Here is a 17,907-nt window from a genome sequence, read left to right as displayed (position 1 = left end):
GGGCGTCTTTCTGGTTCCTCCGAGAGGGAATGTAAGACGACGGAGCAGGAGTTTCAGAACAAGTGTAAGAAATTCCGGCTTCGGCCGACGGTTCCTAAATCCCTGGGAACCGATACCTTCGGGGACTGGTGGGATGAGTACACCAGCGACTTCTTCGGCGTCTCGACCGAAGACGTGGTAAGCAGAGTCTTCGGCGACCGGCCCAAACTAGCTCCTGCGGCCCAACCTAAGGAGTCGACCCAAGGTATATTGTCCTTTCGCTCTTTGTACTTCAATTACTTGCCCCCTGTTATTAATTACTTTGCTTTTTCAGGGGGTCGTGTGTCGAGGAAGGTGGAAGCGGTCGCCGCGGTGGCGAGGGCTAAAAAATTGGTTCCCACGAAGAGGACCATTGCCACTGAGCTGACAGTATCCGCCAAACGCCCTCACCAAGAAGCCGAGCCGAAGGATGACACCCCTCGTCCTTCCAAACGTGTCAAGAAATTGGCGAAGAAAGGCGACCGGGAGATTCATGTTGTTCCTAGTGACACCACAAGGACAACTGCACCTGCCGGCTCTCCTTCTGTCCCGGCTACCCTAGCTTCAACAAACCCTCTTCCTCCAACCGTCTCTTTGGCTGAGGTTACGGCCGATCCGGCCGTCGTATCAGCTCTAGCTTCAGAGCCAGTCAAGCCGCCTGCCGTGGGGAAGACGGCCGCCCCTGTCGAGGCACCCTCCATCCAGCAAACGATGGTCATTCTGGAAAAGGTATAATTCTACTATCGTCCTTTTGTTTATTTAGCCTTCTAGTTGTAACAAAGGTTTTCTCAGGACGTCGAGAGCGAGAGTGACGAGGTCCCGCTGGACTGTCGCCCTTGACCAGCCGACTCGCCTCCCGTTCATCTTCCTCCGGTGGTCGAGGCGGTCGTTCAACCACATCCCCTAACGGCGGATCGTGGAAAGAAGCCACTGGCCGATCCTGAGGTAACGACCGAAACGCCGCTCCATCCTCAAGATGAAGACCTTCCCATTCCTCCTCAAGAAGTCTCCTCGGCCTTTGTAAATCTTATTTCCTTTGTGTTGATTTTATCGTGACACATGTTCTTAAAGAACTACTAAATGTCAGGTGCCCGAACGTTCATTTCACCGACAATTCTATACGCCGACAGGCGTTGTCTATATTTCCTAGCCACCGTCGTGGCCATCAAATGTAGATAACCTTCATCGGCCGCGTGAATTGAGAAACAGTCTAAGGCACTGGGCTCGGCCATTAAGTTCCCTGGGTTTGAGCAATAACCCAGAGGGCATGGTCGAAGTTTCCTCTCGGCAGGTTTAAAAACAATCCCTCTGTTGTGTACTTTTTAACCATGTCTTATTTTTCTTTACAAGTTTTCCTCTTATGTGCAGCTTTCGTGGGAAGTGGAGCTCGACGCTCTTCTTCAGAGCACGACTGGTGAGGCCGACTCCTCTACTGCTCCTGCCGAACCAGCGGAGACCATGCCCGAGGCCCAAGCTCTTGTTAGACTGCGCGAACTTTTGTCCCTTTTCGCCTTTCAAATCCTCCAATGCAAGGGTCTCGACTCCATTGGGGAGTGTCTGAACGACCTCGCTAGCGGCGGCTACCTGAGCACGGAGAACATCTCCCACCTTACCGACCTTCTGGAGTGGACTCGGCGGCACTTCAACATTTTCGAACAAGCTCTTCAGGCCGAGGATGACTTGAAGGTGGCCAAGGTCGCGCATGAGGCCGGCCGATTGGAGGTGGAGGTGATCAAAGCCAAGAAAGCGCAGCTCACCGAATTTGACCGTCGGATCTCCGATCTCCAACATCAGATTTCTGAACTTCAACGGCAAAGGTCTGCTGCTGCTTCAGAGCTTAAGAAGGACTTCGAGGCCAACAGGGCTCGGCTGACGACCTTTGCTGCCGGCGCACGGCATATCCAGCAACTGCAGCTCAACAAGAAGACGAGGCAAGCTGAGATAATTTTAAGCGAGGTGAAGTGGCTGGAGCTAAAAGCAGCCCTAGAGACTTTCTTTCCTTCGACCCCTTAGAAAATTATTTTGTATTTGATTTCTTTTGTTATTAATACAACGGTATTTATTCTTACATCTCCCACGTGACTGGATAGTACTTCTTTAAAAAATTTCCATTAATCGGTAATTTGTGAATTAAACCCGTTCGATCTCTGAGATGATATGCCCCCTTGCCGAGAACCTTGTGAACAATGAATGGCCCTTCCCAATTCGGTGACCATTTTCCAAACCGGGGGTCTTTAATCCCAACAGGCAACACCATTTGCCAAACTAATTCTCCTTCGCCGAACGTTTTTTGTCTAACACGTTGGTTATACGCTCGCTCGGCAATTTTCTTTTGTGCTATTAAAAAGTTGCCCGCGTCAATCCGATTTTCCTCCAAGTCTTCTAATTCTTGTCGCATAGCTTGACTATATTCGACGCTGAACAAACTACTCTGCTCGATTACTCGCAATGAGTTTATACTCAACTCGACTGGTAACATAGCATCATGTCCATAAGTTAACGCGTAAGGGGTCGTTCCTGTGGCCGACTGGGGTGAAGTTCGATATGCCCATAATGCTTCATTTAACTTCAAATGCCACATCTCAGGCCTTTCTCTTATCGTTTTTTCGAGAATGCCGATCAACACTTTATTGCTTGCCTCAGCCTGCCCATTTGCTTGTGGGTAGTACGATGTAGATTGCCCAAGTCGGATATTTAGACTTACCGCGTATTCCTTAAACCTGTCGGCCGTGAATATGGTGCCATTGTCGGTTATGATCGTTTCTGGCACGCCGAATCTAGTCACGATATTTTCCTCTACGAAATTACATACCTCTTTGGTCGTTAGCTCAGCGTATGATCTTGCCTCGACCCACTTAGTGAAATAATCAGTTGCTACTATTATCCATGCATGTTTTGCCGCCCCTGATGATGGCGTGATTTTGCCAATTACGTTCATTGCCCATAGTAACCGAGTGGAGTAATTCGGCCGGGGCTCTTTGCACGGGTCCATGAATCTGGCACTGTACGCATCTCCGTGCATATTCGATGCAGTCCTTCAATATACTGGGCCAAAAATAACCGTGTCGTCGAAGCAACCAACGCATCTTTCGTCCTGATTGGTGAGCTCCACAAATTCCTTCATGCACCTCGACCATTGCTTGGCCAGCCTCGTGTGGGCCGAGGCACAATAGTAGTAGCCCGTCATCCCCCTTGCGGTATAATTCATTTTGGTAGGACACATAATTGGTGGCGAGTACCTTCGTTCTTTGGTCGTGTTTTCCATCGGGGTTATCGAGGTATCGTAGCATCGTCTTTCTCCAATCATCTGGTTCCACCTCGACGACACATATTTCTACGGGATCTCCTCGTTCTAGTAGAGATGGGAGCGACATCACCCTCGTGCGTATCACGTGCGTGCGTTGGAGAGTTTGCTGATTGACTAAGGTCGGGTACGATCGCAAACCCGGGGGTGTTACTCGGCCTAGCTTGCCCCCCGTGAGTTGTGCTTCAGAGGCAATTTGGGCGAGTTCGTCGGCCTCCGTGTTGTGAATACGTGAAATATGTTCAAATGTGATTCGTTCAAATGACTCAGCCATGTAGGTAGCGACCATGTGATAGGGCGCTAAAGTACAACTCATGCAAGGAAACATGTCGTTGAGTTGGTTAATCACAAGTTCGGAATCACCGAGGACTAGAACGCTGGGTGCCCGCAAATCGTGTAAAACGTGGAGGCTGATGATGAGGGCTTCATATTCAGCCTGATTATTTGTGCAGCTGAAATCCAACTTAAGAGAAAAATACGAGCGGCAATGGTCGGGTGACTGAATGGCACTACCAACATCCGCCGAGGTTGAAGTACTGGAACCATCAAAATGCATAGTCAAATAGTTATCACGTGTTGCGACTAAACCGATGTCGACGTCGCCTCCCCCAAAGCCATAAGGGGAAGGGTGCTGGGCCAAGAAATCGGCGAGAGCTTGCCCTTTGACGGCTTTTTGAGGTACATACTGTAGGCTGAACTCGGACAAGGCGAGCGTCCATTTCCCAATTCGGCCTTTGACGATGGGCCGAGCGAGCATGTAGCGAATCACATCTGTTTGGGCGATGACCTGCGTAACAGACGGTAGCATGTAGTGCTGAAGTTTTGATGCAGCGAAAAACAACGCTAAGCAAAGTTTTTCGACAGGTGAATAATTGAGCTTCGGTGAATTCAGATTACGACTGAGATAAAAGATAGCTTGTTCACGCCCTACATCATTATCTTGCGCGAAGAGACAACTAATGGACTCAGCGGTTGCCAAAATGTACAGTTTAAGGGGTTTACCGCGACACGGTGGAATTAGCACGGGTGGTGTGGAAAGGGCCACCTTGATTTGCGTAAAGGCCGTTTGGTGCTCTTCACGCCATTCGAACTTGTCGGAATCCTTAAGTTTAAGGAGCGTAGAAAATGCCTTCATCATACCGGCCGAATTGGCGATGAAGCGGCGAAGGAAATTTATCTTCCCGAGTAATGACTGGAGCTGTTTTTTTGTTGTCGGAGGTGGGGCGCTAATGATTGCGCGGGCTTTATTTTCGTCGACTTCGATGTCACGATGGTGCACCAAAAACCCTAAGAAATTACTGGCCGAGACGCCAAAGGCACACTTGGCCGGGTTCATTTTGAGACTATTTTTGCGCATGCGAAGGAACGCTTGCCGCAAATCGTCCAGGTGCATTTGGCGGCGTTTAGATTTTACCACTACATCATCGATATAAACTTCGATGATTGTACCGATTAAGTTGTGGAATATCGTGTTCATGGCTCGTTGGTATATGGCACCGGCATTCTTCAGGCGGAAAGGTATGACTACCCATTCATAAGTACCGAGTGCCCCCGGGCAGCGGAAAGCCGTCTTGTGGACGTCGGCTTCGGCGATAAAGATCTGGTTGTAACCGGCATGGCCGTCCATGAAGGATAGCAATTCATGATTAGCTGCCGCAACAATTAGCAAGTCTGAGATGGGCATTGTGTATTCATCCTTGGGAGTGGCCAGATTTAGATTACGAAAATTTGCAAATACGAAGGGCTCCACTTTTTTTTAACACCGGGATGATATTGGCCAACCATTCGACATATCGAGCGGTCCTAATAAACCCGGCTTTCAAAAGCCGAACTAATTCGTCCTTGATGCCAAGTTGTACTTCGGTCGAAAACCGGCGTGGGGGTTGGCGAAAAGGTTTACAACTGTCCTTGATGCGTGGCTCAAGTTCGACAAGGTTTCGATCAAGGCCTGGCATTTCATGATAGTTCCACGCGAAGCAATCTCTAAACTCCCTGAGTAATTTACAGAGCTCGACCTTCATAGATGGTGGTAGTAACGCGCTGATAAACAATGTTCGAGGCTCATCGGCTGTGCCCACATTGATTTCCTCCAATGGGTCCTTAACCTGGGGCCGACTGTCTTCGAGTTCGGCTGGTGCGGCCTGAACTTTATCAAAAGATAGAACGGGGCCGTTATCCGCTTCGGTCAAAAATTCGATCAGGTTGATGCCGGAATTTGGTTGTTTGGCGATGGCGTACCAATGGGACAGCAGACGTTCCATTGTTGATGAAACCGCGGCCTGACGCCTTTCTTGCTTGGTGGCGTCAATCATCGGCATTGGTGAGTAAATCTGCCAAGTCGAGTCTCACCGCATCCTGTTGGACAGTCTCGGCGCCTACCTCAATAACTTTCTGTACCGAAATTTTCGTCGGCCGCCCATCCTCGTTAAAACCTTGGAGGGTGATATAGCCGACGTGATCGTCGTAATAGCGGGCCTGAATCATGTTGGTTTCAAATGGCTGATTATCGGCTGGGTGTACTACGACCGATTTGCCATCCCAAAAGATGAGGACTTGGTATAGTGAGGAAGGAATGCAACTGGTTTGGTGGATCCAATCGCAGCCGAGTAATGCGTTATAGTCGGTCTTGGAGTCAATTATAAAGAATGCCGTCATGTGGTGACGACCGGCAATGCTGACTTCCAACGGGAGCACTCCTTTGGTCTGAGACTTGTCGCCGACGAAGCTGCTCATAGTTATACCTGACGGGATGAGCTCGTTATCAGAACGGCGTAAGGCTTTCATGACGGACATCGGCATAATGTTGACTGTGGCTCCACAGTCGACAAACACTTTAGAAATGGGAAATCCTTCGATATGAGCCGTGACGTATAACGGCTTTAGATGTTGAAGATTAACCGATAGGGAACGGGGGAATAACTCGACCAAGGTTGCTTTTAGGTTGTCCTCGTTTCGGACTTCCCTATCGTCGTCGTTTGCGACGAAATCCACTTGTGTTGCTTCCTCAGTAACTACATCCTCGTCTAAGAAATTTGACTGATAGGTACTTGGTTGGAACTCAGCCGGTAGGACGTGGACCATACTGATCTCCATATGTTTAAGGACCGACGGGACCATCAGATCGTGGTCGTCATTTTCTGCAGAGGTAATCATGGTATTAGTCGACGGAGCATCCTCAGTCGAACCTTGGAGTGCCTCGATGTGAACCGGCATTTGAGGCGTGTTGACCGAGTCTAGCTTATGCTGGATGTTGTCCTCGACCATGTTTACTGCTGAAGATTTATTTTGGTCCTGTACCTTACGGGCTCGTTCTTCATAAGCGATACGGGCGTTTCGCGTGTCTAGATACACATCCAAACATGCCACCCTTTTTTTCTCATCGGCCGTGAGGCCGAAGAGAGATACAGCCGAGAAGACTTCAAAATGATATCGCAACTGCTGAAGGTCCTCGAGAGAAAAAGGTAATTCGGCAATGTCAATATCCGTGTAGGGATCGACCTCAAAGCCAAGGACCCGAGCCTCCCGTATATGTTGAAATCTAGCTTTCATTGCTGGGTCGGAAGTTTTCTGGATAATTTGCTGTGCATCAGGGCAAGTTAGTGCTAGGTCGAGGGCTTCCTGACAGGCCTTGGGTAGTCCGTACAAGTCCTTGGCAGAATATGTCTTATGAAACTTCCGCATGTACTCCAAGGAGTCACCGAGGAATGGAGGGTGTAGATTTCGCCGTATTTTGATGAACGGATCGAGCCGTGGTAATGGAGAAAGTTTCCTTTCGGCCTCTTGTCTAAAATGCTCGAGACGAGTTCTTGTCTCCCCAGGCCGGAGAAGAAGCTTGATACGTTTCTCAGACTCTTCAATGGTGGTCTCAACGTCGGGAGTCGCCGCTTTTTTCCCTTCGAGTAATTTGGTCATGATAGTCCGGGTTGGCTGATCGTTAATGCTTTCCACGGCCTCTTTTGGTTGCCACCGGCTGGCAGTGTTGGTCTGCGTTTCTCGTCGTCGAGCCATGCAATCTATCCGTTGGCGACGACGTTTTTGAGATTTAGATAACACTGTATATAGGCCAGTCGAGGAGTTGTAGCTGTACCAACGTTGATCTGGTGTCTTGGGCGATTTGAACGTTTTTCGATCGGCTGATGAGCCCGAACTGCTAGCATTGCGCAAGTAATAATCCTCGTTATAGAAAGGTGCGTCAAAGTTAAGACGTCACCTGACCGGGGCCTTGTCTTTTGGTCGTACCTGTGGGCCGAGTTTCTCAAATACTTGGCGTCGTGGACCATTACCAAATTCCCTTGACGATGTTGTAGAGGTCGTAGACGGTGGGCCTAATGTTGGTGTTGAAGATGTCTTCTTCCTAGGTTCGACTGGTGTTTTATAATGGTCGCATAGAACCATTGATTCATTAGTTTCCTCGGAACTCGACCCCGTCATCGGCTCATCGATGGTTGGCCCCGAGCATTCAGTTGGTGGTGCATTCGAAAACAAATCAAGCTTCAATCGTGGTTGACCATTCTTCTTACGGACATGCTGCACCGGGCAGGATTCGGCCTTCCCTTTTCCTTTGTTTTTAGGGAGATGAGCCTCCACCATGCCAATTGTTGTTGAAGGGAAAGGATTGACGTCGACCGCCATCTGCTTCTCCGGGAATTTCAACTTTCCTTTCTCGATCTAACTTTGAATCGTATCTCGGAATACAACACAATTATTGGTTGCGTGCTTATTAGAATTATGATACTTGCAGTATATCTTGCCCTTCAGTTCGTCGGCCTTAGGGATAGTATGCCCCGGGCGAAGTTTGATGATTTTTGCTACCAATAATTGATCGAAAATTGCATCGGCTTTGGTGATATCAAAAGTGTATACTTTTGATGTTTTACTCATTTCCTCGATGGCCGAACGGGTTTTGTTGTCTTTGGAACTAACTTGAGCTAATGCCTTGCAGACATATGGTTTATCGATTACTATTTCGGCCGCGTCCACACTAGCATACTGAGGATCCTCGCTTTCGGCCAATGCATAACTAACCGTGGGATTTTTATACAACGTTCCCCGGGATGGTCACTTTCATATCTTCTCTTCTCGGAGCAAATAATCATACTGCTTAATGTGATGAGCAAGTTCATACATATCTCGAATATTTGCCCCTAGAAACTTCTTTTTGTATTCCATGTCCAAACCGTTTAGGGCAATCCTGACGAATTCCACTTCGGGGAGAAGTACTCGGCACCAATTCCTGGCCGACTTAAACCTTGTTAGGTATTCCATTGGGGATTCATCGGACGCCTGAGCCATCCTGGCTAACGATGATACGGACATTTCCATCCCCGGCCGATAGAATTGCTCATGGAATTTCTCGACTAATTCTTCCCAACTCTGTACGGAGTTCGGTGGGAGATTAATGTACCAAGCGAAAGCTGAGCCTGTCAGTGAAAAATTAACAGTCGTAACTTATAGAAGTCGCTATTGACGTTTTCACACTGCGCCGTGAATCGAGCCACATGTTCTAATGAGGATAAAGACGATTCTCTGGCGAAAAGACTGAAATCAGGGATCTTGAAACCTCGCGGGTATTCAAACCTTTCTACATAAGCTGGGTATGGATGGATGAATTTTGGAAACTTTGGTCCTTTCTTCAAGGCCGAATCAATCATTCTTTGGACCTCGGTTATGTTTACAGAAGCGGCTTCTTCTCCCTAGTTTGGTCCGTCGGATCTATTGCTCGGTCCACCTCTTTTCTCTAAGTTGATTGGTTGTGGCCGGGTTGTTCCTCTCTCGGCTTGTATTGGAACATTCGTAGAAAGCTGCCGAGGTTGTCCTACCTGGCCATCTTCAACGGCTTTACTAACCAATAGTTCAAGCATCCTAGTCTGCGTGTCGTTGTTACTTCGTATTGCGTCTAGTAAATCATTCATCTTTTGACCAATCGATGCTCGACCTATCGATATTGTTCATTGAGTCGTCTTCGAAGAAACGACCTAGTTGGTGGATCAGAACCCTCCCCACCATCTTCGTTGCAATCTTCTACTACTCCTTCAACAAACATGCCTGCTATTTGGTTAGGGACTTCTGAGTTGCGAGGTTGTCCGCCGATATAGATCTCATTTTCTCGGCGCGTCGTAATTGTGGCCTCGGGTGGCGCAACAATGATCGAATTTTTTGCCGGGTGCAAATCCTGCCCAGGGCCTTGTGGTAAGTCAGCTGTTGACTTTCCCATTATAGTTTTCTTCTTTACAGACCGTGTCTCAATGGTCATGAACTCCGAAGGTCTAGCACAATGGTCCTACTGGGCGTGCCAAAATGTTAACCCTAAAAATTACAAAACCTACGTGGCGCGTAGGCCGAGTAACTAATAAGCTAACTACGTCCTTCGGTTGAATACGGGGCGTGCCAACTCGTCGGTCGAGCTCGACCGAGGAGTAAAATTCGTTGATGTCGCGTTGAGCGCGTTGTTGACTTCTTTATCTTGCGACTGCGACCGAGGAAGGAACGTTCTCGGTCCTTGGGTTCTAGAGCCTGAAGACAAGGCTACTAATTCTACGAAGTTCACAAATCGTCGGCGCCCGATTCGGTCACTGTGATTATATTTGTAAGAGTATAGGCACGTTGAATCGACACCAAACTATATGGACACAGGTACTCAAATGTGATGTATGTCTTGATGGTGAATGTAGTTCGGCCGTCGGAATGTCGAACTCTGAAACTCACTTGCGAGTATCCAATCATAAAATCACTCGGCGTCCAGTACGCCGAATAATGTAATTCGTAACACCTTACTATGCCGAGAAGGCTTAGCAAGGTGACCTCTACCAACAAGGGTTCGAAAACCCTTCTCTGCCGAGACTTAGATAGGTAATCAGTCGGCCTTGACGCAGTGCTGTTTATCGAAACTGAAGGTGCTTCTCGGTTGGCTGATTCTGCGGAAATAGTGCTGTTTATCCAAACTGAAGGTGTTCGTCGGGTGCCTCCACAGTGCTGTTTATCCAAACTGAAGGTGTGTTGGCGGAAGAGAAAAGGAAAAATTCTCAAGATGTATGAGAGGCTTTGCGCAGGGCAATTGTATGTTGAATCGAAGGTCCTTTGCATCGCATGATTTCTTGTATTTATAGCCCCCATCCCTTGAGACCGAATCGCACCCTTATCTGGATTGGGAGTCTTTGTCCCGCTCCAACTTTGCTTCGAACAAACCCACTCCTATTAGGATTTTGAACTTTCCCCTCTTCCGAGGCCTTATTCTTCGCTGACCGGGAATCCTGGTTGCACCAGGACTTTCTCGACCTTTTTGTTTATTTGAATTATTCCTTTTTAGGATAGGACTCGACCGCCCCAACCAACTGGCCCAGAATCTACCAGGCAACCCATAGTAGTTGACATAGCTTTGGGCCAAGCCTAACTGTCTGCTCGGCCCAACAATATTATTTTGGGCCCAAACAGGTGCATTCATGCACAGTACAAAGATTAGACCTCCAATTTTTTTTCAAAGAGGGTGGGCGGAGGAGAGGAAAGGGACAAACGTGTGCTATGGTGGGAAGGTTATGTGAAAGTGAATTGAAGTTTAAGGGGTGTTAATATAATGTTACAAAAGTGATGAGGTTTTATTAAAAATTCGATAAACCTAATGTTAATGCAATTAGCCCATGCAAAAACAAAAAATCCAAAAACAAAATAAACAAAAGAAGAAAAAATTCAACTACAACTACCAACCATGCGGAACATCTAAATGACCTTTGACAAGCTGTTGATGAACCATTGAGTCATGTTCTGTCATAGTGGGGGCCCAGCCACGTGGCGTCCCTCTCACCCCCTGCTGGTCAATCCCCCAAATTAAAATTTCAAAGAAAATTCGAAACAACGAGGACAAACAACCAAAACCCCAACCCAGCAAACACATAGAAAAATAATAGAAAAATCGAGAGAGAAAGAGAAAGAGAAAGAGAGTGATCGATCGGTCAGATCAAATCGAATAATGGGTATGTATGACAAGGGGAGGTTTTCGGGGTAGAAAACCAGCAATGAAAGGCGTCTACTCGCCGCCCGGAGATTACATCTACTTCAGGTCCCAAGTTCCTCTTCACAAGATCCCAGTACGTTTCTTTTCACCTCCACTTCTCCTTTACCCTTTCGAATTTCTCCATTTTTTTGTGATTTTGTTCCTGGGTTTGATTCTTTAGTTTGATTTTACTGCTGCATTTTTTGTTCTTTTGGGTTTAGTCTTACCTTTTTAGAAAACCCAATTGTAAGATGGTTCCTATGTTTGTGCATAGTTTTGTATTTTCAACTGTATTATGACGTGGGTTTGTATCAAGTTTGTGAATTTTGATATGGGGTTTTTTCTAATTTGCTCAATTGTGAGTTGAGGTTCTGCATGTGGAGCTGCTTATGTATGTACCCTTTTGCAGCTGTAAAGCTACATGATTAATCAATTTTAGGTGTGTTGATAAGCAGGTTTCTGCTTATTTTTGATTTCTTATTGTCTTGATAATCGGGTTTACTTTGAACTACTGTGTATGTTTACATTGAAATACCGTGTATGCAGATTGGCACGAAGCAGTGGCGATACTATGATTTTGGCCCAAAAGCAGTACCTCCTCTTATTTGTCTTCCTGGAACAGCAGGGACAGCTGATGTCTGCTACAAGCAGATCATGCCATTGTCCATGAAGGTAGTTGGCTGGCCTTCATATAATCTTCATTGTATGTATCACATAAGTCTTTCCAAAGCATATTAGTATTTGATTTTCGTTTTCTTTTGTGTCATAGGCACTTATAGACTATACTTTCCAGTTTTCATGGTCCACTGAGCTTGATTTTTTTTCTGTTTAGTTGTTTTGTTGCAAACAATCAGCAACTTGCATTTATAGTCCAAGATTTTGGATGAAAAAAAATTTCCGTGCATATTTGCTTTACTTTTTGGTGTCTTTTGTATATGTTCAATCTCTGTATATTTGGATTTTATCTTTCTAGATAATGATTTCCTTTTATTCTCTTTAAATGGATAATTCAGTTGTTTAACTAGACCTTTAAGCCCTGATTTTTGGTCTCTGTGCTTCCGGTGCACTCAGGTTTCACTTTTCAGTAACATTTATATTTACCAATCCCGACCCCTCTCTGTCCAACACCCCTATATTTGAATGGTTGTAGCTGGTTAGTCTTCTCAAGTTCTACTTAATAGATTAAACGTTAATACTAGTAAATTATAATATATGCAGGGTTATCGGGTGATTTCTGTTGATATTCCAAGTGTATGGAATCATCACGAGTGGATTCTAGCATTTGAGAAATTCTTGGATGCTATTGATGTCCATCACGTAAGAACTCCACTTACTTACAGTTTACTCCTGCCAGTGTCAATCTAATTTTCTTTAGTATTTCTGTTGCTTGCACTGAAGGAATTTCTCGTTTTCACAATGCACAAGTAGCTTTTTGGTTCTAAATTGTTAATTTCTTTAAGAACCACCCAACTGCTGCATACAGCTTTCAGTGATTAATGACCTTTTATCCCTACTTAAGTATACATATGATATTTGGGTGCATCTTCATGTTATACTGTTAGCAAGGTGCTTCACGAATCAACAGTTTTTCAGTGATTGTGCAAGATGGAAATATTACATTTCTGATTGCATGCCACGCCCAGCTTCACAGATACACACGTAGAACTCTCGGTACTTTGAAATTAAAGAAAGATCCTAAATTCCCTGATTTCTAGTGTGTGGGTAGTTGAGTAGTGATTTCAGTTATACAGACAGATTTGAACTTGGTATCTAAGTCATATGATAGTCAGATAGTAAATTCACTGCAATAATTTACACTGAATGCTGCATCTAGAAAATTGCTTTTAATTTGGATCAGATTGGAAGGATTTCAGACATATTACATGGAATACAGTTAAACTATCCCTATGTCTAAAAACAAAGAGTTAACTATCCCTTAAATAAAATCATTCTTAGCACCATGATATTCTGTTTTTTTGTTTTAGATTAGATAATTAAACAGTTGCTGATTTTCTGGATATGAAATGCCTATTCAAATGGTGAAAAGTGATCGGAGCAGAGAAAGGGGAAACCCGCTGTCCATGAAATATTACATCATGTACTTGAGAAATGTGCTTCATAACAGTGCATATCTTGATATATAACTTAAATGAATTGTGAGATTTTCTAATTGATGTTAAAACATCTTCTCATACTTGTGGGGGCTCTAGTTAAAAAAAAAAAATAGTTCTTTTAGGTACTCTGATCAATTTCTTTCTAACAGATACATATCTATGGTACAGCCCTTGGGGGCTTCTTGGCTCAACTTTTTGCTCAGCATCGTCCAAGAAGAGTTCGGTCATTGATACTATCAAACACATTTTTGGACACGCGTAACTTCTCTGCAGAAATGCCATGGGCTCCCGTGTATGTTTGTCATATTGTATTTTACACATTGATAGAGCTACAGGCATGCTGTTAATTTGTGCCAAATCAAAAATTAGGTATTAGATGGCAAATATTTAATGAGTGGTTTTGATAGAGGTTGATAGTTAAGCTATTTATTTCAACATCTGTGTTCCAGTGTTTTGTAAGTGTTCAGACGTTGCATTGACCTAGCAAAGGGTTGTAATGGTCTTTGGTACTGCTTGATGTTTCTTGGTTTTTTAAGTTCTGTTCTTCCTTTCAAATAACCTAAATTATGTATTACCAGGATAAGTCTTTAGCCTTTTAACTTCTCCCTGCTTCCATGGAATATTGAGCATTTGACCTAACTGATTGAAGGGATCAAGTTGATTGAAATTATCTACTTACCCTCTCAAGTGGCTAATCTCATCTAGGTTCTAAAGTGACATCATTATTAATGAAATGTCACTTGTGAAGTAAAAAACTTCGTACGATCCTTATAAGGGATTACGTTCATTGGAACCATTTATCCACCCTTTTTCATGGTTATTTTTGTTTGATTTTTAAATAAAACAAGAAAAGAAAGGTTCCACCATACTTCAATTTTTAATCAAAATGTTTGGCATTATTGATTGGATATGATATACTGTTCCTCGGGAATTTAAATTCTCTATATATTGTTACAAGGTGCATACTGCATTTGTATAGTCTTTTGGCTCATAGAGTAATTTGCTTCCAATTTTGTTTTGTTTTGACAGATTGAGTTACCTGATTATGGTATTGTCTTATGCAGCATTAATTGGACCCCTTCTTTTTTGTTGAAAAGATATGTCTTGACCGGAATACTCGATGGCCCCCATGAGCCATTTATTGCAGATTCAGTCGACTTTGTTGTTTCTCAGGTAGAGTCTGTGAACGCCCTTACAATCTACCCGTTATGGCTATCCTTGTTACTTGTACAAGTTGAACGGTTGTGCAAGCTGTTGTAGTTTCTGACTTGGAACTGTGATAAATCAGGTTGAGATGCTCTCAAGAGAGGACCTCGCCTCCCGGTTAACTTTAACCGCTGATACTGTTTCAGTTGGACCGCTGTTGCTTACAGATTCATTCATTACTATAATGGATGTATGTATTCCGGATCTGGTTTGGTTTGTGTTAGTGCATACAAATACATTTTCAAATAATCCCTCTAGAAACAAGTGTTTGGTTACGTAATAAATTTGTCACACTGCATTTGTTGTGATAAATGTCTTTCTAGATTCGGAGTTACTTCACTTCTTCATCCTAAATTGTTTTAAAGAGACCAGCTGTGGTGTGGATATGATTCTTTCAACCACTGTTTAAATGTGAATGTCTACGGCTTTATGCCTTAGCATGTTTGTTCATATATCTGAACCTTCTTGCAATACCATAGATAGGGAAGTTTAAACATTTAAGCTGACCAGTCAAAAATTTCTTCCTGAAACATATACATGAAGACAAATGACTACAGCGGGATTCCTCAACAACTCAAAGATGAAGTTAGCGAAAGGTATCTTAACGCAAGGCAAGCACAATTGAAGACTGGGGGAGATTTTCCGTTCCTGTCACGACCAGATGAAGTTAACTTACATCTTCAGGTAAATGGTCTCTCTAATTTGCTTCTACAAGTCTTTATGACCTTATAATCCAAATGGTGTTTGCAATGTGGTCAGCTGCATCTAAGACGGGTTGGTGTGGAACCTCGACCTGACTTAGTTCCAGGTATTTCAAAGGGAGGTGGCGGTGGTAGTTCTAGCGAAGAGAGTGAGAAAAAAGACCCAGAAGATCCACCCAATGATGATAAAGGAAGCCTGGATAATCCATTTGCAGAACCTCAGCTACCTCCTGCTCCAGAGAGTTCAGAATCTCATAGCTCAGAAGACCAGCTCATCAGCAATGCAAAATTCTGCCACTTCGGTGATGGAGACACGACCTTGAAGAATCAACACACTATAACCACTGAATTTGTTATGCAACTTGGTCGTGAGATGTTTTCTGTTCATTTGCTTTCATTTTATATGGCATCGTTGTACATTAGTTTGAACTGCAATCTGAAGCTGAGACCTGTTGTGTAAAGTGGAACATCTTGACATTGTTGTTTGTTGCTTGGATTCTGATTCTGAGTTCACATGTGCTTATCTCCAAGCCCTTTGTGGTGTTACGAATAGTAATATAAGCCCTCATCTCCTTGCATTAGATTCGGCAGCGTCGAAATACCTACTATGCCTGATGTTTCCTTCTCAAAGTTAAAAATTATTCATATCTACCTTCCATAAAACTTGAAAGTTACAAGTTACCCAATCCATTCTAATCCTAGTCACCAAACGAGCACCAAAGCATTTAGCAACTACATCAAGCTTCCAAATGTTACTTGAAGGTCTTACATTGGTTTTTCGATACCTCAGCTACATCCCATTCCCTAGGGCAAGACTCACCTACATAACCCATTAATACTTTACTCCACAGTTCATCACAGGACTGGGAAGGCTTCTCCAAGATCATTCAAACTATTGCAACAAGCATTGCATTGAAGGCATAGACTGCACTTTACTAACACAAATATCATTGCACCATTTCCATATACTACAATTAGCAGCTCAAGTTCTGTTGTTTACTTGGTCTTCAACCGAACGACGACCAAGTCTAGACATTCAAAAATATTCACGGATGAGGGAACTTCCTCTTACCTGAGTGTTCAACATGATAATGAATTGAACTCTATTCAATGTTGGCAGATGGTCAATCTAGAGCGTTAATGAGGTGAACTCCATTCAATTCTATGGTCCAACATTGATCATTGACATCATAACATGACAGATTATGACAATGGAACATTACTCTTCAAATATCCTCGTCCGCAAAACCCGCTAGACCAAACTTATTAAGTTGTCTAATTCTTACATCAAAATATCCTATAACTATAACACTCCACATTTCCACGTTAAATAAATCCAGCATTGAGAATTTGCACCACCAATGACCGATGCGAAACTCGCATCTAAATACTACATTCACAACTAAATGATTGTATTCGAGACATAAAGTTTACAGAGGAAGCATTGCCTCATATGCTTCTCAATTACCATTTCTTTGAGCTTGAGGTGCAAATGCAATCGAAACGCAAGCGAAATGCAACCGAAAGATCAGACTTTACAAAAACAGCAAACTTCCCAGACAGAAACAAAATTCCAGACCACAAAGTAATCCAGCAAATCCAGATTACATTCCATAAAATCATCAGCACTTACATCCCAAACACCTCCAAATTTACCAAGTACTCGACACAAATTTCAATTCACCGCAAACAAAATCCAAACAAACAAACCCAAAATTTACCATAAAAAGAAGAAAAAGACGTACATTACTCCCAAATTACTTCCACAAAACACTTTCACCCAGGCAAAACGTACCGTTTCGTACCTCACTTGGCCACCATTCTGGCAATGAAGTCCTCGTATTTGATCTTCCCATCGGACCCGACATCCACCTCTCGGATCCACTCGTCAAATTCGGAGGGCTCCAATTTCTCGCCGATGCTGGTGAGGATGTGCCGGAGCTCCGAGACGGAGACGAAGCCGGTGGAGTCCTTGTCGAGAACCTTGAAGGCGTCGCGGAGCTGGCGATCGAAGGGCTCGGGCTTCATGTGCTTGGCCATGAGTTCGAGGAAGCGAGGGAAGTCGAAGGGGGCGGTGAGCTTCTCCTCGGCGACTATGGATTTGAGTTGGGCCTGGGTCGGGTTGCCACCGAGCGATCGCATTAGGATCCCTAGCTCGGACGGAGCAATCTTGCCGTCGTTGTCGGTATCGAAGAGCGTGAACGCCTCCTTCATCGACGATACTTGGTCATCGCTCAAATCCTTGCCCATTTTTCCGGGTCGCGGTTCGGGTTTTCGGGTCTCTCTGTGCGAAACTGGCTGGCTTTTGTCCCTTTGATTTCTCTGGGAGAAGCAAGGGTGGAAAGGAATTTGGAATTTGAACAGAGGGATGGAAATAATTGTTAGAGCGCTAACATACGTGGCGTCGTTTTGTGAGGAGTAGACCAACTGTGTAATGGTGTCGTGTTGATGTTTGAGGAGCAAAAAATTAAGACAAGTTGTCACGTAACATTATAGTAATAGTATTCTTTTTTATTTGTAAGTGAAAAGTTTTAGATTTCATTATTACTAAAAGGAAATTTGAACAACATGTATGCT

At 44.4% G+C, this 17,907-nt stretch overlaps 2 protein-coding genes across 6 annotated transcripts; one reads left to right on the top strand and one right to left on the bottom strand.

The window, feature by feature from the left end:
• The first annotated feature begins 11,162 nt into the window (after positions 1-11,162).
• Positions 11,163-15,860, top strand: LOC103967913 (maspardin-like). 5 transcript variants are annotated; one of them, XM_048570800.1, is made up of 9 exons: positions 11,163-11,403; positions 11,719-11,737; positions 11,854-11,981; positions 12,528-12,626; positions 13,573-13,715; positions 14,488-14,596; positions 14,712-14,819; positions 15,173-15,313; positions 15,389-15,860. In XM_048570800.1, the coding sequence occupies exons 2-9, from the start codon at positions 11,731-11,733 to the stop codon at positions 15,788-15,790; spliced, it is 1,137 nt and encodes a 378-aa protein (XP_048426757.1). In that variant the 5' UTR covers positions 11,163-11,403; positions 11,719-11,730; the 3' UTR covers positions 15,791-15,860. The 5 variants fall into 5 exon arrangements, with proteins under 5 accessions (XP_048426757.1, XP_048426762.1, XP_048426764.1 ...); XM_048570805.1 differs by having other exon boundaries at positions 11,678-11,737; XM_048570811.1 differs by having other exon boundaries at positions 11,164-11,403; positions 11,678-11,748; positions 11,856-11,981.
• Positions 15,861-16,901: 1,041 nt separating this feature from the next.
• LOC103955504 (probable calcium-binding protein CML13) lies at positions 16,902-17,602 on the bottom strand. Its single transcript, XM_009367398.3, has one exon. The coding sequence runs from the start codon at positions 17,578-17,580 to the stop codon at positions 17,137-17,139; it is 444 nt and encodes a 147-aa protein (XP_009365673.1). The 5' UTR covers positions 17,581-17,602; the 3' UTR covers positions 16,902-17,136.
• Positions 17,603-17,907: the final 305 nt, after the last annotated feature.

Source organism: the organism of the source record quoted next, unplaced genomic scaffold, assembly GCF_019419815.1.
Source record: "Pyrus x bretschneideri cultivar Hongxiangsu unplaced genomic scaffold, Pyrus_bretschneideri_v1 Contig103, whole genome shotgun sequence".
NCBI lineage: Eukaryota > Viridiplantae > Streptophyta > Magnoliopsida > Rosales > Rosaceae > Pyrus > Pyrus x bretschneideri.
Note: the sequence above shows the minus strand (reverse complement) of the source record. Positions and strands in the feature narration are given on the sequence as shown.

Excerpts from the sequence above, each read along its gene's own strand:
- LOC103967913 (XM_048570797.1), top strand. The coding sequence starts at position 11,296 with ATGACAAGGGGAGGTTTTCGGGGTAGAAAACCAGCAATGAAAGGCGTC. Across the intron at positions 11,404-11,855 it reads TTCCTCTTCACAAGATCCCA|ATTGGCACGAAGCAGTGGCG; the intron begins GTACGTTTCTTT and ends CCGTGTATGCAG. Across the intron at positions 14,597-14,711 it reads TCGACTTTGTTGTTTCTCAG|GTTGAGATGCTCTCAAGAGA; the intron begins GTAGAGTCTGTG and ends GTGATAAATCAG.
- LOC103955504 (XM_009367398.3), bottom strand. The coding sequence starts at position 17,580 with ATGGGCAAGGATTTGAGCGATGACCAAGTATCGTCGATGAAGGAGGCG.